This window comes from Saccoglossus kowalevskii, chromosome 7 (genome assembly GCF_978046115.1).
Source record: "Saccoglossus kowalevskii chromosome 7, keSacKowa6.1, whole genome shotgun sequence".
Lineage (NCBI taxonomy): Eukaryota > Metazoa > Hemichordata > Enteropneusta > Harrimaniidae > Saccoglossus > Saccoglossus kowalevskii.
The window spans coordinates 33,754,480-33,768,019 of NC_140647.1; the positions used below are offsets into that span (position 1 = coordinate 33,754,480).

The 13,540-nt window shown below is 38.4% G+C and overlaps 1 protein-coding gene across 2 annotated transcripts in view; it reads right to left on the reverse strand.

The window, feature by feature from the left end:
- LOC100370467 (nck-associated protein 1) overlaps positions 1-13,540 on the reverse strand; it is a 59,162-nt gene that overhangs the window by 36,945 nt on the left and 8,677 nt on the right. For both annotated transcript variants that reach the window (XM_085501496.1, XM_085501495.1), the window contains exons 5-7: positions 6,745-6,887; positions 4,726-4,816; positions 2,003-2,140 (exon numbers count right to left, since the gene is read on the reverse strand). In XM_085501496.1, the coding sequence (XP_085357622.1) occupies positions 2,003-2,140; positions 4,726-4,816; positions 6,745-6,887 (372 nt within the window). The remainder of the gene's footprint in view (positions 1-2,002; positions 2,141-4,725; positions 4,817-6,744; positions 6,888-13,540) is intronic.

The window sequence follows — 13,540 nt, forward strand, 5'->3', positions numbered from 1 at the left end:
ATAGATGTTTCCATAGTAATGTTCTGAAGACATGAAGACAGCCAATCAGTGATGACACAGAATTCTGTACTGACTAGGTACAGTCTAACCTGTCTATAAGGGACAGTCAGTGGACTGAGCCAAACTGTCCTTTATAGACAGATGGTCTTTATATGGAGGTGGCCTAATTTATTCATTCAATCATGAATATTAATTAGGGCGGGAATTTTAAGGGAGATCATATTTTTTTTTTTTTAAGTAAAACATAAAAGCACACCTACACATTGTACAATGAACAGGTCTTTTTTAATAAAAGTCACTCATTTTTATATGGATAATTACACAGCTTTACGTTTTTACTACAAATTATATCATATAAATTCACTGGAACCAAGTTATTCTGCCCATGGATTTATTCATGTATTTAATGCATAAGAACGATTGTCAACGATCGACCGCATTGGCGTTTCAGCTCGGTCTTTCACACTCTCGCCATGCAGTCTTATTCCCTAGTCTCTTACACATATTCCATCACAGGCGGTAATCAGTCCCATCGTTAGTATTGTCAATTGTATACTGTGACAAAATGCACAGGCAAAGTTGCCGTGTTTGAAAAAACAAACAAGCATTAAAAATGAAGAAGCATTGGTAATAAAAAAAATTTACCAAACTCATAACGATTGCTCCAACTGTCGGTGTTGAATCAGAAAGTCAAACAAACCGGAAATGAAACACGATGATTGTACACGCAATTTTACAGTTATTTGTTGCAAGCATCGACGTGTCAAAACTGCTCAAACGAAACAAATTTTCTCGATTGCGAATTATTGATATTACCTTTTATAAAAAAAAAAAGAGGATCAAAATAGAAAACATCTTTCGTTGAGAATAACCCTGAGATGACCCCTCAATAACAATACGTTTTGCCCATGCGCTAGCTTGATAAGCATAACTTATAACGATCAACAACAAACAACATGGCTGCCAAAATAGGTTGGATTTTGCAATCCCGCGATGAAAATGAAATATACGAATGTTTTATTATTTTGTTTGGATATTTCATGTCGACAAGGTAAATAAAACATTCATTTGTTTATTTTGTTTTCGAGACGGGAGGAATTTGCTCTTCATGTGCGAGACAGTCCACAGAAGTGCCGCTGGCCGGCTGGGGATCGATAGTATAGTACCGATCGGAAACAAGCTAGTTTGTCATTTCAAACTTTAAATGAAACTGTTTTAATTTGTTGTTAAAATTTTCCAGTCTCCAGACGTTACATTCAGATGATATTCAACTTTTTGTTTTTACTTTTTCGCAACTTTACAAACCAAGTTGCGATAGTCACCCCTGTCTCTTAGCCCTAAAGATTGCGTACTCGGTAATCTTAACGTAACACATGGCCACTTTCCTGTTAGCGATTCGCAAGTAGGTATTGTCTTTTTGCTGATACCATCTGACGGAAATGTTGGTGGTCATTATACAAAGGTTAAAGTGTGAATAGGTCTACAATAGGGTGGTCGCTGGTCGCGTTGGACAGGTGGTCGCTATATCCAGTGTCTTTAACGTGTAAATTGCGAAGGGACTGTACTAAGGTGGTCACTATGAGCAGGTGGCTGCTCTGCACAGGTGGTCGTTAACACAGGTTTGACTGTAGTTACAAGACCATTCTTGGGCGTGGAAAGACATTGAAAATATTGTTGATTGATGCACAAATGTGTTCATCTGTTCATCTGATCAATTAGTTGTTATCAAACAAATGAGAATGCATTATTTCAATGTTAGGCAGTGCATGGTGTTATAATTAATTATAATATTGAACACTGCCCATTATTGGTTGATTTGTACATGTACCCATGTTGTCAGATAAGATTGTGTGTGACTCAGAAAAATCACCACATTTGTATGCAACAAACATGATTATTCCATGTTGAAATATCCTGGGCATTTTTATCTTGAAAATTAGCACGTTTTTGTAACTGAATACGAGAATATACAACACGCTAAACACTAAATAAGAGTACTAACCGTATCACACTGGGCAGGATTCAACATATGTGCTGGACTAGTCACTAGGCTAAGCATAGCATGGGCTCTCCATTCCGCTGCCGACAAGTTTCTTCTTGGGTAGATTTGTTGTAGTGACATGAGAGCAGTCATCAGCAGCTGTGGAAGAAAACACATCATACAATATTGATAGTCCAGTCATTGAAAATTCTGATTTCTGAACTCAATCTTTTATGTTGAGTAAATACCAATGCATATGTGTTATAGCTAGAATTAACAAATAAATAATTACAGTAACTGTAAACCGGTTAAGCTTCACTGCTAGAAATGTTCATCATCTCAAGATTTTGTGGAGACTTTTCAAAAATTCCCTGACACTCCATGTCCAGGGACATCAAAGGAATTTTCACTGTGACAAACTGACTCGTGTAAATTTGTTTGCAAAATTAAGCGCTTTACAGTAACAGCAAAACCCTGTTATCAAGAAGTGAGTCACATTTGTTTGTTCAAGTATATATCAGACAACTTGCGTTATAATAGTTTACTATAATCTAAATAAAAACTAACTATAGTAGATTGCACTATAATAAAAACTTGGAATTTGATCACTTCCCTAAACTGGTTGGAGTGTTCATGGTTTCTAAGGACAAAATCATCTAACACCCCTCACCAATACTAATATCCAATTGGTAATCAATATAACTCGCCTAGAATTACATTTTATGCATACTTAGGTCACATGACCCATGACATCCCATTTTACTTAAATTATTCATATTTCTAAAACTGACTCCTAAGTGTTACAAGCCAGTAGGCTGGTTGGCAATCCGCAATCAAGCAACATGTTTTTGGCTGTTTCCATGGTGTGACATAAACGTGAAGCTAACGTCGGTTTATAACTAAATGGGCTCTATACGAAGTTCGCAAAAGCCATTCAGTCTTTAGAAGTCACTTAGTTTATTACTAGGACGTATTCTGCTGTTACATTTATTAATTCCAACCGTTTTGCGATAGTATTTTCTAGAATGAAGGCAGCATTTACAGTTCATTCAATATTCAAAGTTGCGTTGGAATTACGTTGCTACAGTGTAACAATGTCGGCACCGGTGTTTTTACCAGTGCGCAACGTAGCCAAAATAAAAAGCATGATCATTTGAACACTGCTATTACAAAACTGGTAGGAGGTAATACATTTGGGGCGAAAGTATTCAAAAATCAGTTTTTGGATGTTGCAATGGCAGTGGTGGGCCAGGATTTTTTTCCAATTAGTGACGGCACGACCTACCTGTGAAGTATGAACAAAATCAGCCAAGCTGAAAAAATCACAGAGGAGTTAAAAGCCATTGCTGGTGAAAAGTTACCCCAACTTTGGGGTCAAATTTCTCGGTAATGAAAAAAGATATCAAAAATTCAAATATTAACTTTGTGCCCACACTCAAGCTGAGTAGAATGAGCTATGTCTGAAGTGTTTTATCCTAAATTTGTAGGAAGAGATACATTTGGCGCGAAGCTATCCAAAAATCAGTTTTTTTGCTGTTGCTATGGCAACGGTGAGCCAAAACAAATTTTCAGATTTTTCCTAATGACTAGGGTGAAGGTGTGACCTACCTGCCAAGTTTGAGAGAAATCGGTCAAGCCAAAAATATCACAGAAGAAATAATACGTGAAAACACTGGAAATCACACACACACACACACAGAAAACGACAAAAGTGAAGGACAATCCTAGCGGAGCAGATCGCCAATAATCTGATTTGGACTACATTTATCAGACACTAAAAATACTTATATTTTGGTGAAAGCATAATCAAAATAACATATCAGGTTACTACACTATTTAAATAACAAATCTTGGAGAGTAAATGAACATAGTCTAACATGAGGATTTTAATAGTAGAAATATTGTTATTGTTGTCGGTACAAACATTTCCAAACACATTGTCTGCTAGAGATTTTTTACACAATTTTTCATTTAGCCACAAACTGTCAACTAAAAGTAAGAATGCTATTCACCTGGAATCCATACTGATAAACAACATATTAAAGTTTGAAAAGAATCAAATAAAATAGAAACAAGTTTCTAAGTTACATTTTGACCAATATTTAAAAAAATAACATTGAACTTGCTTGACTTGACAACTTATCTAAATTTGAAACCAGTCAGATAAAAACATTTTGAGTTATTGTACCTGCAAGACAAGCAGCCTGTCGGCTGAGATAGCTCCGCTGTTGAAAATGAACAATATGTATAGTATCAAAGCAATCAGACTTGCAGTTTTCAACAAGAATTTGAAAATATCACTTTTTACCAAAAATGAAAAAAATATTCATCAAAATTAGAGAATTGATGATATCATCACGAAATGAACAAAGCTGACAGAGGACTACCCCAAGAATCTATGTTGCAAATATGAATACATTTGGTTTCACGGTTTTGAAGAAGAAGACAAAAAAGTAAAAAGTTGACGACAATCAGTAATATGAGCTCTGCGTCGTCGACTTAGTTGAAAGTGGAGCTAAAAAAAACTGCCAAACAACAAAAATGACATTTTTCCTCATATAACTTCCCTTCATTCACATTACGGGCAATATAGCAACAGCCAAGACAGAATTACCATAACATATAGGAATAATACAGTACTATCATGGCTTGCTTCATGTTAAATTGGTCTGTAATCCCTGATGATATTCTGGATATTAATTAGGAGTAACATGGGCTTAAGAAATGAATAAAACATTACTTACATTGCTGTGAGGGACAAACTCTTCACACAATTTCTTAAATGGATGTTCATATTCAATAATCATTTGGCCAAGTCTTGGAAAATTTGTATCACTGAAAATGAAGCAAATAAATTGAAAAGAATTCTGTCAGCAATACAATTATTTAACTACAGAAAAAGAATAATTTTCACTGGAAGTTTTGCCAGTAAAAATAATAAGTAATTTATGCATGTAATTCAGCTGATTTCACTTATCAGCAAAAATTGCAAAATTTAAACCTGGTCAATAATTGATGTGTTGTCACAGTAATACTGTTACCATATTTTAAGCGCACCCCAACTAGAATCACATTTAAGCAAAATATACTTGAGAGGCATTGATTTGATGTTTCCATAAATGCTTCCTAGTGTAAGTTATCGATGCAAGTCAGATTTAATATCTGCATGTTTGGCTTAATCGCAATTTCCAAAAGAGGAAATAAAGTACCGTAAAAACTCCAAAATTTCGACCAGTTTTAAATAATTGGTGTTGGAAATGTGACGTGTTTTTAGAGTCAAAATTAAGGTGCATTTTCGAACGGTCGAATTTTTCAGAATAGAAATCAGCAAATAAAAAAAATGGGGATGATAGACAGTGTGCTTCGTTAGTTTCACGGTAAAAGCAAAGGTCGTGGCCGAGTTGTAGGCTAAACAACTCAAAATCAAAACAAAGTCATCAATCAGTGAGTATTATGACAAGGAAAACAAAACATCAAGACGCGAAAAAGAGGTCAGCATAAAACTAATAGGTCAAAAGACAAAGCTGTCTCGCACTACATAGGAAAACTTGCGAATGTTCGAATTACAGGTACCCATTGGACAAAAGATACATGGAAGCACAGTCCCTCTAGAGGGACTGTGATGGAAGTTTAGCAAACTATCTCCCCGACCCAGTGCAATGTATCCGGTTAGAATCAAAGCTCACGTGTCCCTTATTTGAGGAACCAGATTCTGCCGTAAATTCGCCCTTGAATTAAAAAACAAAATGGGATTTAAGAAAATAAAATGGAACTTTTAAGGTGTAGTTTGGCATCATTTTTCGGACATTTCAATCATTCCTGCCGGCTAAAATAGAGTCTAAGTTTTACCGTAGTCATTGATGTCTATTCAAGAGTATGATTTTTATCGTGACTAGCATGAATGGGTAAGCTTCGTTTCGACAATGAGCTGTTATCACTGTAAACAATGTTAAATTATTCTTCAAATGCCCAGTTTATTTTTTAAAAACAACTAATTTTTTGATTTAAAAAAAAATCATGCCGTTTTCGCATCAAAATCCAAGCCAAAAGATCGTACGACAACATCAATCTCTTCCGCACTGCGTTCAATAACATTAACATATTTAAATAAGCTATGGTAATTTGAACACGTTGGCATCATCCAGCTTTTTGATTGGTTAATTAGCGATTTGACCTATTTGACCTAAGAGAACATGGCGGATATCCTACAGCATCAAACGTTTATACGAGACCGGAATCATTCGCTTACTATGAAACTAAGTTGACTTTTATTTGTATTTCATAACAATTCAACGAATTTATTTTGTGTACATTATTATAATCACTACTGAGTAATAATCAACAATTCAGAAACGCAGCATGACCGGATTTTGCAACCATGATCATTTGCTTCTATGTAGAAGATGTGTGTTGTGTTCGTTTTTATTTGAAACTTCGTTTAGAATATACTTTTGTTACCAATAAAATAAAAATCTCTCAGTCAATCAGAAACCCGGATTCATCCCTTCGAGGAAAGTCCCGTTTGGACGCCCACATCGTTTTTTTTTGTTTTGGGGAAAACCAAAACTGGTCGCAATTTTCGAATAAGAATGAGTCAGCAAATTTTTAGTGGAGTCGAAAATTCAGAGGTAAATAAAATACCGAAACCCGGCAAATAACCAGGAGACCGAATTTTTAGAGGGGTCGAAATTTTGGAGTTTTTACGGTACCAAACATGGAGTGAAAAAGAGATTAAAACAAGGATTGACTGAATCCTGACTTACCTACTGCTGTGAATACTTTCATATGCAAAGTTATAAAGCCCGAGTACAGCTTTTCGGTCTTCAACACGCGAGAGTAATAACATAAGGGACGTATAGTTGACGACCAAATCCAGGTAACCTTTCGTCAAGTCAAAATTAGTTGTCTGGTAGGAAATATACATACACACAAACACTTTCAATTTTTCTAGAATGAATGTTCCTTCATGCATTCATGTACATATTGTTGGAATGCGGTTGTCGTGTGGTCGCTGGAATTCAAATTCAAACGCATTTGACCACATAGGTGTATACATTGCTTGAACTAAATCGAAAACACACGGTTTACATGACTTCTGCCTTTTAATCTAATTACTATACTATATGCTTTAAGACAGAGACAGGGACAGAACTACCTTGTATTGATGACCAATAGGCAATGCAATGTGTTTTTGCAATTTTTTTCAACAACCAATGTGTTGAAGTATGGTATGTTTGCATCTATTTGTTTCATACTTATTTTTAAATTGAAATAATACAAAGCCTAAATTATCTTTATGATATACAAATAAGTAAACACATAAGATGGCATATACTTAAGATAATGGTATGCAAGTAGCTAGAAATTCTATTTTCCAGCTGTCTAGGTGATGTATGTATATACATAGCTGGCTGACTAGGTGATGTATGCATATACATAACTGGCTGTCTAGGTGATGTATGCATATACATAACTGGCTGTCGAGGTGATGTTTGCATATACATAGCTGGCTGTCTAGGTGATGTATGCATATACATAGCTGGCTGACTAGGTGATGTATGCATATACATAACTGGCTGTCTAGGTGATGTTTGCATATACATAGCTGGCTGTCTAGGTGATGTATGCATATACATAGCTGGCTGTCTAGGTGATGTATGCATATACATAGCTGGCTGTCTGGGTGATGTATGCATATACATAGCTGGCTGTCTAGGTGATGTATGCATATACATAACTGGCTGTCTAGGTGATGTTTGCATATACATAGCTGGCTGTCGAGGTGATGTATGCATATACATAGCTGGCTGTCTAGGTGATGAATGCATATACATAGCTGGCTGTCTAGGTGATGTGTGCATATACATAGCTGGCTGTCTAGGTGATGTATGCATATACATAGCTGGCTATCTAGGTGATGTATGCATATACATAGCTGGCTGTCTAGGTGATGTATGCATATACATAGCTGGCTGTCTAGGTGATGTATGCATATACATAGCTGGCTGTCTAGGTGATGTATGCATATACATAGCTGGCTGTCTAGCTGATGTTTGCATATACATAGCTGGCTGTCTAGGTGATGTTTGCATATACATAGCTGGCTGTCTAGGTGATGTATGCATATACATAGCTGGCTGTCTAGGTGATCTTTGCATATACATAGCTGGCTGTCTAGGAGATGTTTGCATATACATAGCTGGCTGTCTAGGTGATGTTTGCATATACATAGCTGGCTGTCTAGGTGATGTATGCATATACATAGCTGGCTGTCTAGGTGATGTATGTATATACCTAGCTGGCTGACTAGGTGATGTATGCATATACATAGCTGGCTGTCTAGGTGATGTATGCATATACATAGCTGGCTGGCTGTCTCGGTGATGTATGCATATACATAGCAGGCTGGCTGTCTAGGTGATGTATGCATATACATAGCTGGCTGTCTAGGTGATGTTTGCATATACATAGCTGGCTGTCTAGGTGATGTTTGCATATACATAGCTGGCTGTCTAGGTGATGTATGCATATACATAGCTGGCTGTCTAGGTGATGTATGCATATACATAGCTGGCTGTCTAGGTGATGTATGCATATACACAGCTGGCTGTCTAGGTGATGTATGCATATACATAGCTGGCTGTCTAGGTGATGTATGCATATACATAGCTGGCTGTCTAGGTGATGTATGCATATACATAGCTGGCTGTCTAGGTGATGTATGCATATACATAGCTGGCTGTCTAGGTGATGTATGCATATACATAGCTGGCTGTCTAGGTGATGTATGCATATACATAGCTGCCTGTCTAGGTGATGTATGCATATACATAGCTGGCTGTCTAGGTGATGTATGCATATACATAGCTGGCTGTCTAGGTGATGTTTGCATATACATAGCTGGCTGTCTAGGTGATGTATGCATATACATAGCTGGCTGTCTAGGTGATGTATGCATATACATAGCTGGCTGTCTATGTGATGTATGCATATACATAGCTGGCTGGCTGTCTCGGTGATGTATGCATATACATAGCTGGCTGTCTAGGTGATGTATGCATATACATAGCTGGCTGTCTAGGTGATGTATGCATATACATAGCTGGCTGTCTATGTGATGTATGCATATACATAGCTGGCTGGCTGTCTCGGTGATGTATGCATATACATAGCTGGCTGGCTGTCTCGGTGATGTATGCATATACATAGCTGGCTGTCTAGGTGATGTATGCATATACATAGCTGGCTGTCTAGGTGATGTATGCATATACATAGCTGGCTGTCTAGGTGATGTATGCATATACACAGCTGGCTGTCTAGGTGATGTATGCATATACATAGCTGGCTGTCTAGGTGATGTATGCATATACATAGCTGGCTGTCTAGGTGATGTATGCATATACATAGCTGGCTGTCTAGGTGATGTATGCATATACATAGCTGGCTGTCTAGGTGATGTATGCATATACATAGCTGGCTGTCTAGGTGATGTATGCATATACATAGCTGGCTGTCTAGGTGATGTATGCATATACATAGCTGCCTGTCTAGGTGATGTATGCATATACATAGCTGGCTGTCTAGGTGATGTATGCATATACATAGCTGGCTGTCTAGGTGATGTTTGCATATACATAGCTGGCTGTCTAGGTGATGTATGCATATACATAGCTGGCTGTCTAGGTGATGTATGCATATACATAGCTGGCTGTCTATGTGATGTATGCATATACATAGCTGGCTGGCTGTCTCGGTGATGTATGCATATACATAGCTGGCTGTCTAGGTGATGTATGCATATACATAGCTGGCTGTCTAGGTGATGTATGCATATACATAGCTGGCTGTCTAGGTGATGTATGCATATACATAGCTGGCTGTCTAGGTGATGTATGCATATACATAGCTGGCTGTCTAGGTGATGTATGCATATACATAGCTGGCTGTCTAGGTGATGTATGCATATACATAGCTGGCTGTCTAGGTGATGTTTGCATATACATAGCTGGCCGGCTGTCTAGGTGATGTATGCATATACATAGCTGGCTGTCTAGGTGATGTATGCATATACATAGCTGGCTGTCTAGGTGATGTATGCATATACATAGCTGGCTGTCTAGGTGATGTATGCATATACATAGCTGGCTGTCTAGGTGATGTATGCATATACATAGCTGGCTGTCGAGGTGATGTATGCATATACATAGCTGGCTGTCTAGGTGATGTATGCATATACATAGCTGGCTGTCTAGGTGATGTATGCATATACATAGCTGGCTGTCTAGGTGATGTATGCATATACATAGCTGGCTGTCTAGGTGATGTATGCATATACATAGCTGGCTGTCTAGCTGATGTTTGCATATACATAGCTGGCTGTCTGGGTGATGTGTGCATATACATAGCTAGCTCTCTAGGTGATGTATGCATATACATAGCTGGCTGGCTGTCTATGTGATGTATGCATATACATAGCTGGCTGTCTAGGTAATGTATGCATATACATAGCTGGCTGTCTAGGTAATGTATGCATATACATAGCTGGCTGTCTAGGTGATGTATGCATATACATAGCTGGCTGTCTAGGTGATGTATGCATATACATAGCAGGCTGTCTAGGTGATGTATGCATATACATAGCTGGCTGTCTAGGTGATGTATGCATATACATAGCTGGCTGTCTAGGTGATGTATGCATATACATAGCTGGCTGTCTAGGTGATGTGTGCATATACATAGCTGGCTGTCTAGGTGTTGTTTGCATATACATAGCTGGCTGTCTAGGTGATGTATGCATATACATAGCTGGCTGTCTAGGTGATGTATGCATATACATAGCTGGCTGTCTATGTGATGTATGCATATACATAGCTGGCTGTCTATGTGATGTATGCATATACATAGCTGGCTGTCTAGGTGATGTTTGCATATACATAGCTGGCTGTCTATGTGATGTATGCATATACATAGCTGGCTGTCTAGGTGATGTTTGCATATACATAGCTGGCTGTCTATGTGATGTATGCATATACATAGCTGGCTGTCTATGTGATGTATGCATATACATAGCTGGCTGTCTAGGTGATGTTTGCATATACATAGCTGGCTGTCTATGCGATGTATGCATATACATAGCTGGCTGTCTATGTGATGTATGCATATACATAGCTGGCTGTCTAGGTGATGTATGCATATACATAGCTGGCTGTCTAGGTGATGTATGCATATACATAGCTGGCTGTCTGGGTGATGTATGCATATACATAGCTGGCTGTCTATGTGATGTATGCATATACATAGCTGGCTGTCTAGGTGATGTATGCATATATATAGCTGGCTGTCTATGTGATGTATGCATATACATAGCTGGCTGTCTATGTGATGTATGCATATACATAGCTGGCTGTCTGGGTGATGTATGCATATACATAGCTAGCTGTCTAGGTGATGTTTGCATATACATAGCTGGCTGTCTAGGTGATGTATGCATATACATAGCTGGCTGTCTAGGTGATGTTTGCATATACATAGCTGGCTGTCTAGGTGATGTATGCATATACATAGCTGGCTGTCTATGTGATGTATGCATATACATAGCTGGCTGTCTAGGTGATGTTTGCATATACATAGCTGGCTGTCTAGGTGATGTTTGCATATACATAGCTGGCTGTCTAGGTGATGTTTGCATATACATAGCTGGCTGTCTATGTGATGTATGCATATACATAGCTGGCTGTCTAGGTTATGTTTGCATATACATAGCTGGCTGTCTAGGTGATGTTTGCATATACATAGCTGGCTGTCTAAGTGATGTTTGCATATACATAGCTGGCTGTCTAGGTGATGTTTGCATATACATAGCTGGCTGTCTATGTGATGTATGCATATACATAGCTGGCTGTCTAGGTTATGTTTGCATATACATAGCTGACTGTCTAGGTGATGTATGCATATACATAGCTGGCTGTCTAGGTGATGTTTACATATACATAGCTGGCTGTCTAGGTGATGTTTGCATATACATAGCTGGCTGTCTAGGTGATGTTTGCATATACATAGCTGGCTGTCTATGTGATGTATGCATATACATAGCTGGCTGTCTAGGTTATGTTTGCATATACATAGCTGGCTGTCTAGGTGATGTATGCATATACATAGCTGGCTGTCTAGGTGATGTTTGCATATACATAGCTGGCTGTCTAAGTGATGTTTGCATATACATAGCTGGCTGTCTAGGTGATGTTTGCATATACAAAGCTGGCTGTCTAGGTGATGTATGCATATACATAGCTGGCTGTCTAGGTGATGTATGCATATACATAGCTGGCTGTCTAGGTGATGTGTGCATATACATAGCTGGCTGTCTAGGTGTTGTTTGCATATACATAGCTGGCTGTCTAGGTGATGTATGCATATACATAGCTGGCTGTCTAGGTGATGTATGCATATACATAGCTGGCTGTCTATGTGATGTATGCATATACATAGCTGGCTGTCTATGTGATGTATGCATATACATAGCTGGCTGTCTATGTGATGTATGCATATACATAGCTGGCTGTCTAGGTGATGTTTGCATATACATAGCTGGCTGTCTATGTGATGTATGCATATACATAGCTGGCTGTCTATGTGATGTATGCATATACATAGCTGGCTGTCTAGGTGATGTTTGCATATACATAGCTGGCTGTCTATGCGATGTATGCATATACATAGCTGGCTGTCTATGTGATGTATGCATATACATAGCTGGCTGTCTAGGTGATGTATGCATATACATAGCTGGCTGTCTAGGTGATGTATGCATATACATAGCTGGCTGTCTGGGTGATGTATGCATATACATAGCTGGCTGTCTATGTGATGTATGCATATACATAGCTGGCTGTCTAGGTGATGTATGCATATATATAGCTGGCTGTCTATGTGATGTATGCATATACATAGCTGGCTGTCTATGTGATGTATGCATATACATAGCTGGCTGTCTGGGTGATGTATGCATATACATAGCTAGCTGTCTAGGTGATGTTTGCATATACATAGCTGGCTGTCTAGGTGATGTATGCATATACATAGCTGGCTGTCTAGGTGATGTTTGCATATACATAGCTGGCTGTCTAGGTGATGTTTGCATATACATAGCTGGCTGTCTATGTGATGTATGCATATACATAGCTGGCTGTCTAGGTGATGTTTGCATATACATAGCTGGCTGTCTAGGTGATGTTTGCATATACATAGCTGGCTGTCTAGGTGATGTTTGCATATACATAGCTGGCTGTCTATGTGATGTATGCATATACATAGCTGGCTGTCTAGGTTATGTTTGCATATACATAGCTGGCTGTCTAGGTGATGTTTGCATATACATAGCTGGCTGTCTAAGTGATGTTTGCATATACATAGCTGGCTGTCTAGGTGATGTTTGCATATACATAGCTGGCTGTCTAGGTGATGTTTGCATATACATAGCTGGCTGTCTAAGTGATGTTTGCATATACATAGCTGGCTGTCTAGGTGATGTTTGCATATACATAGCTGGCTGTCTATGTG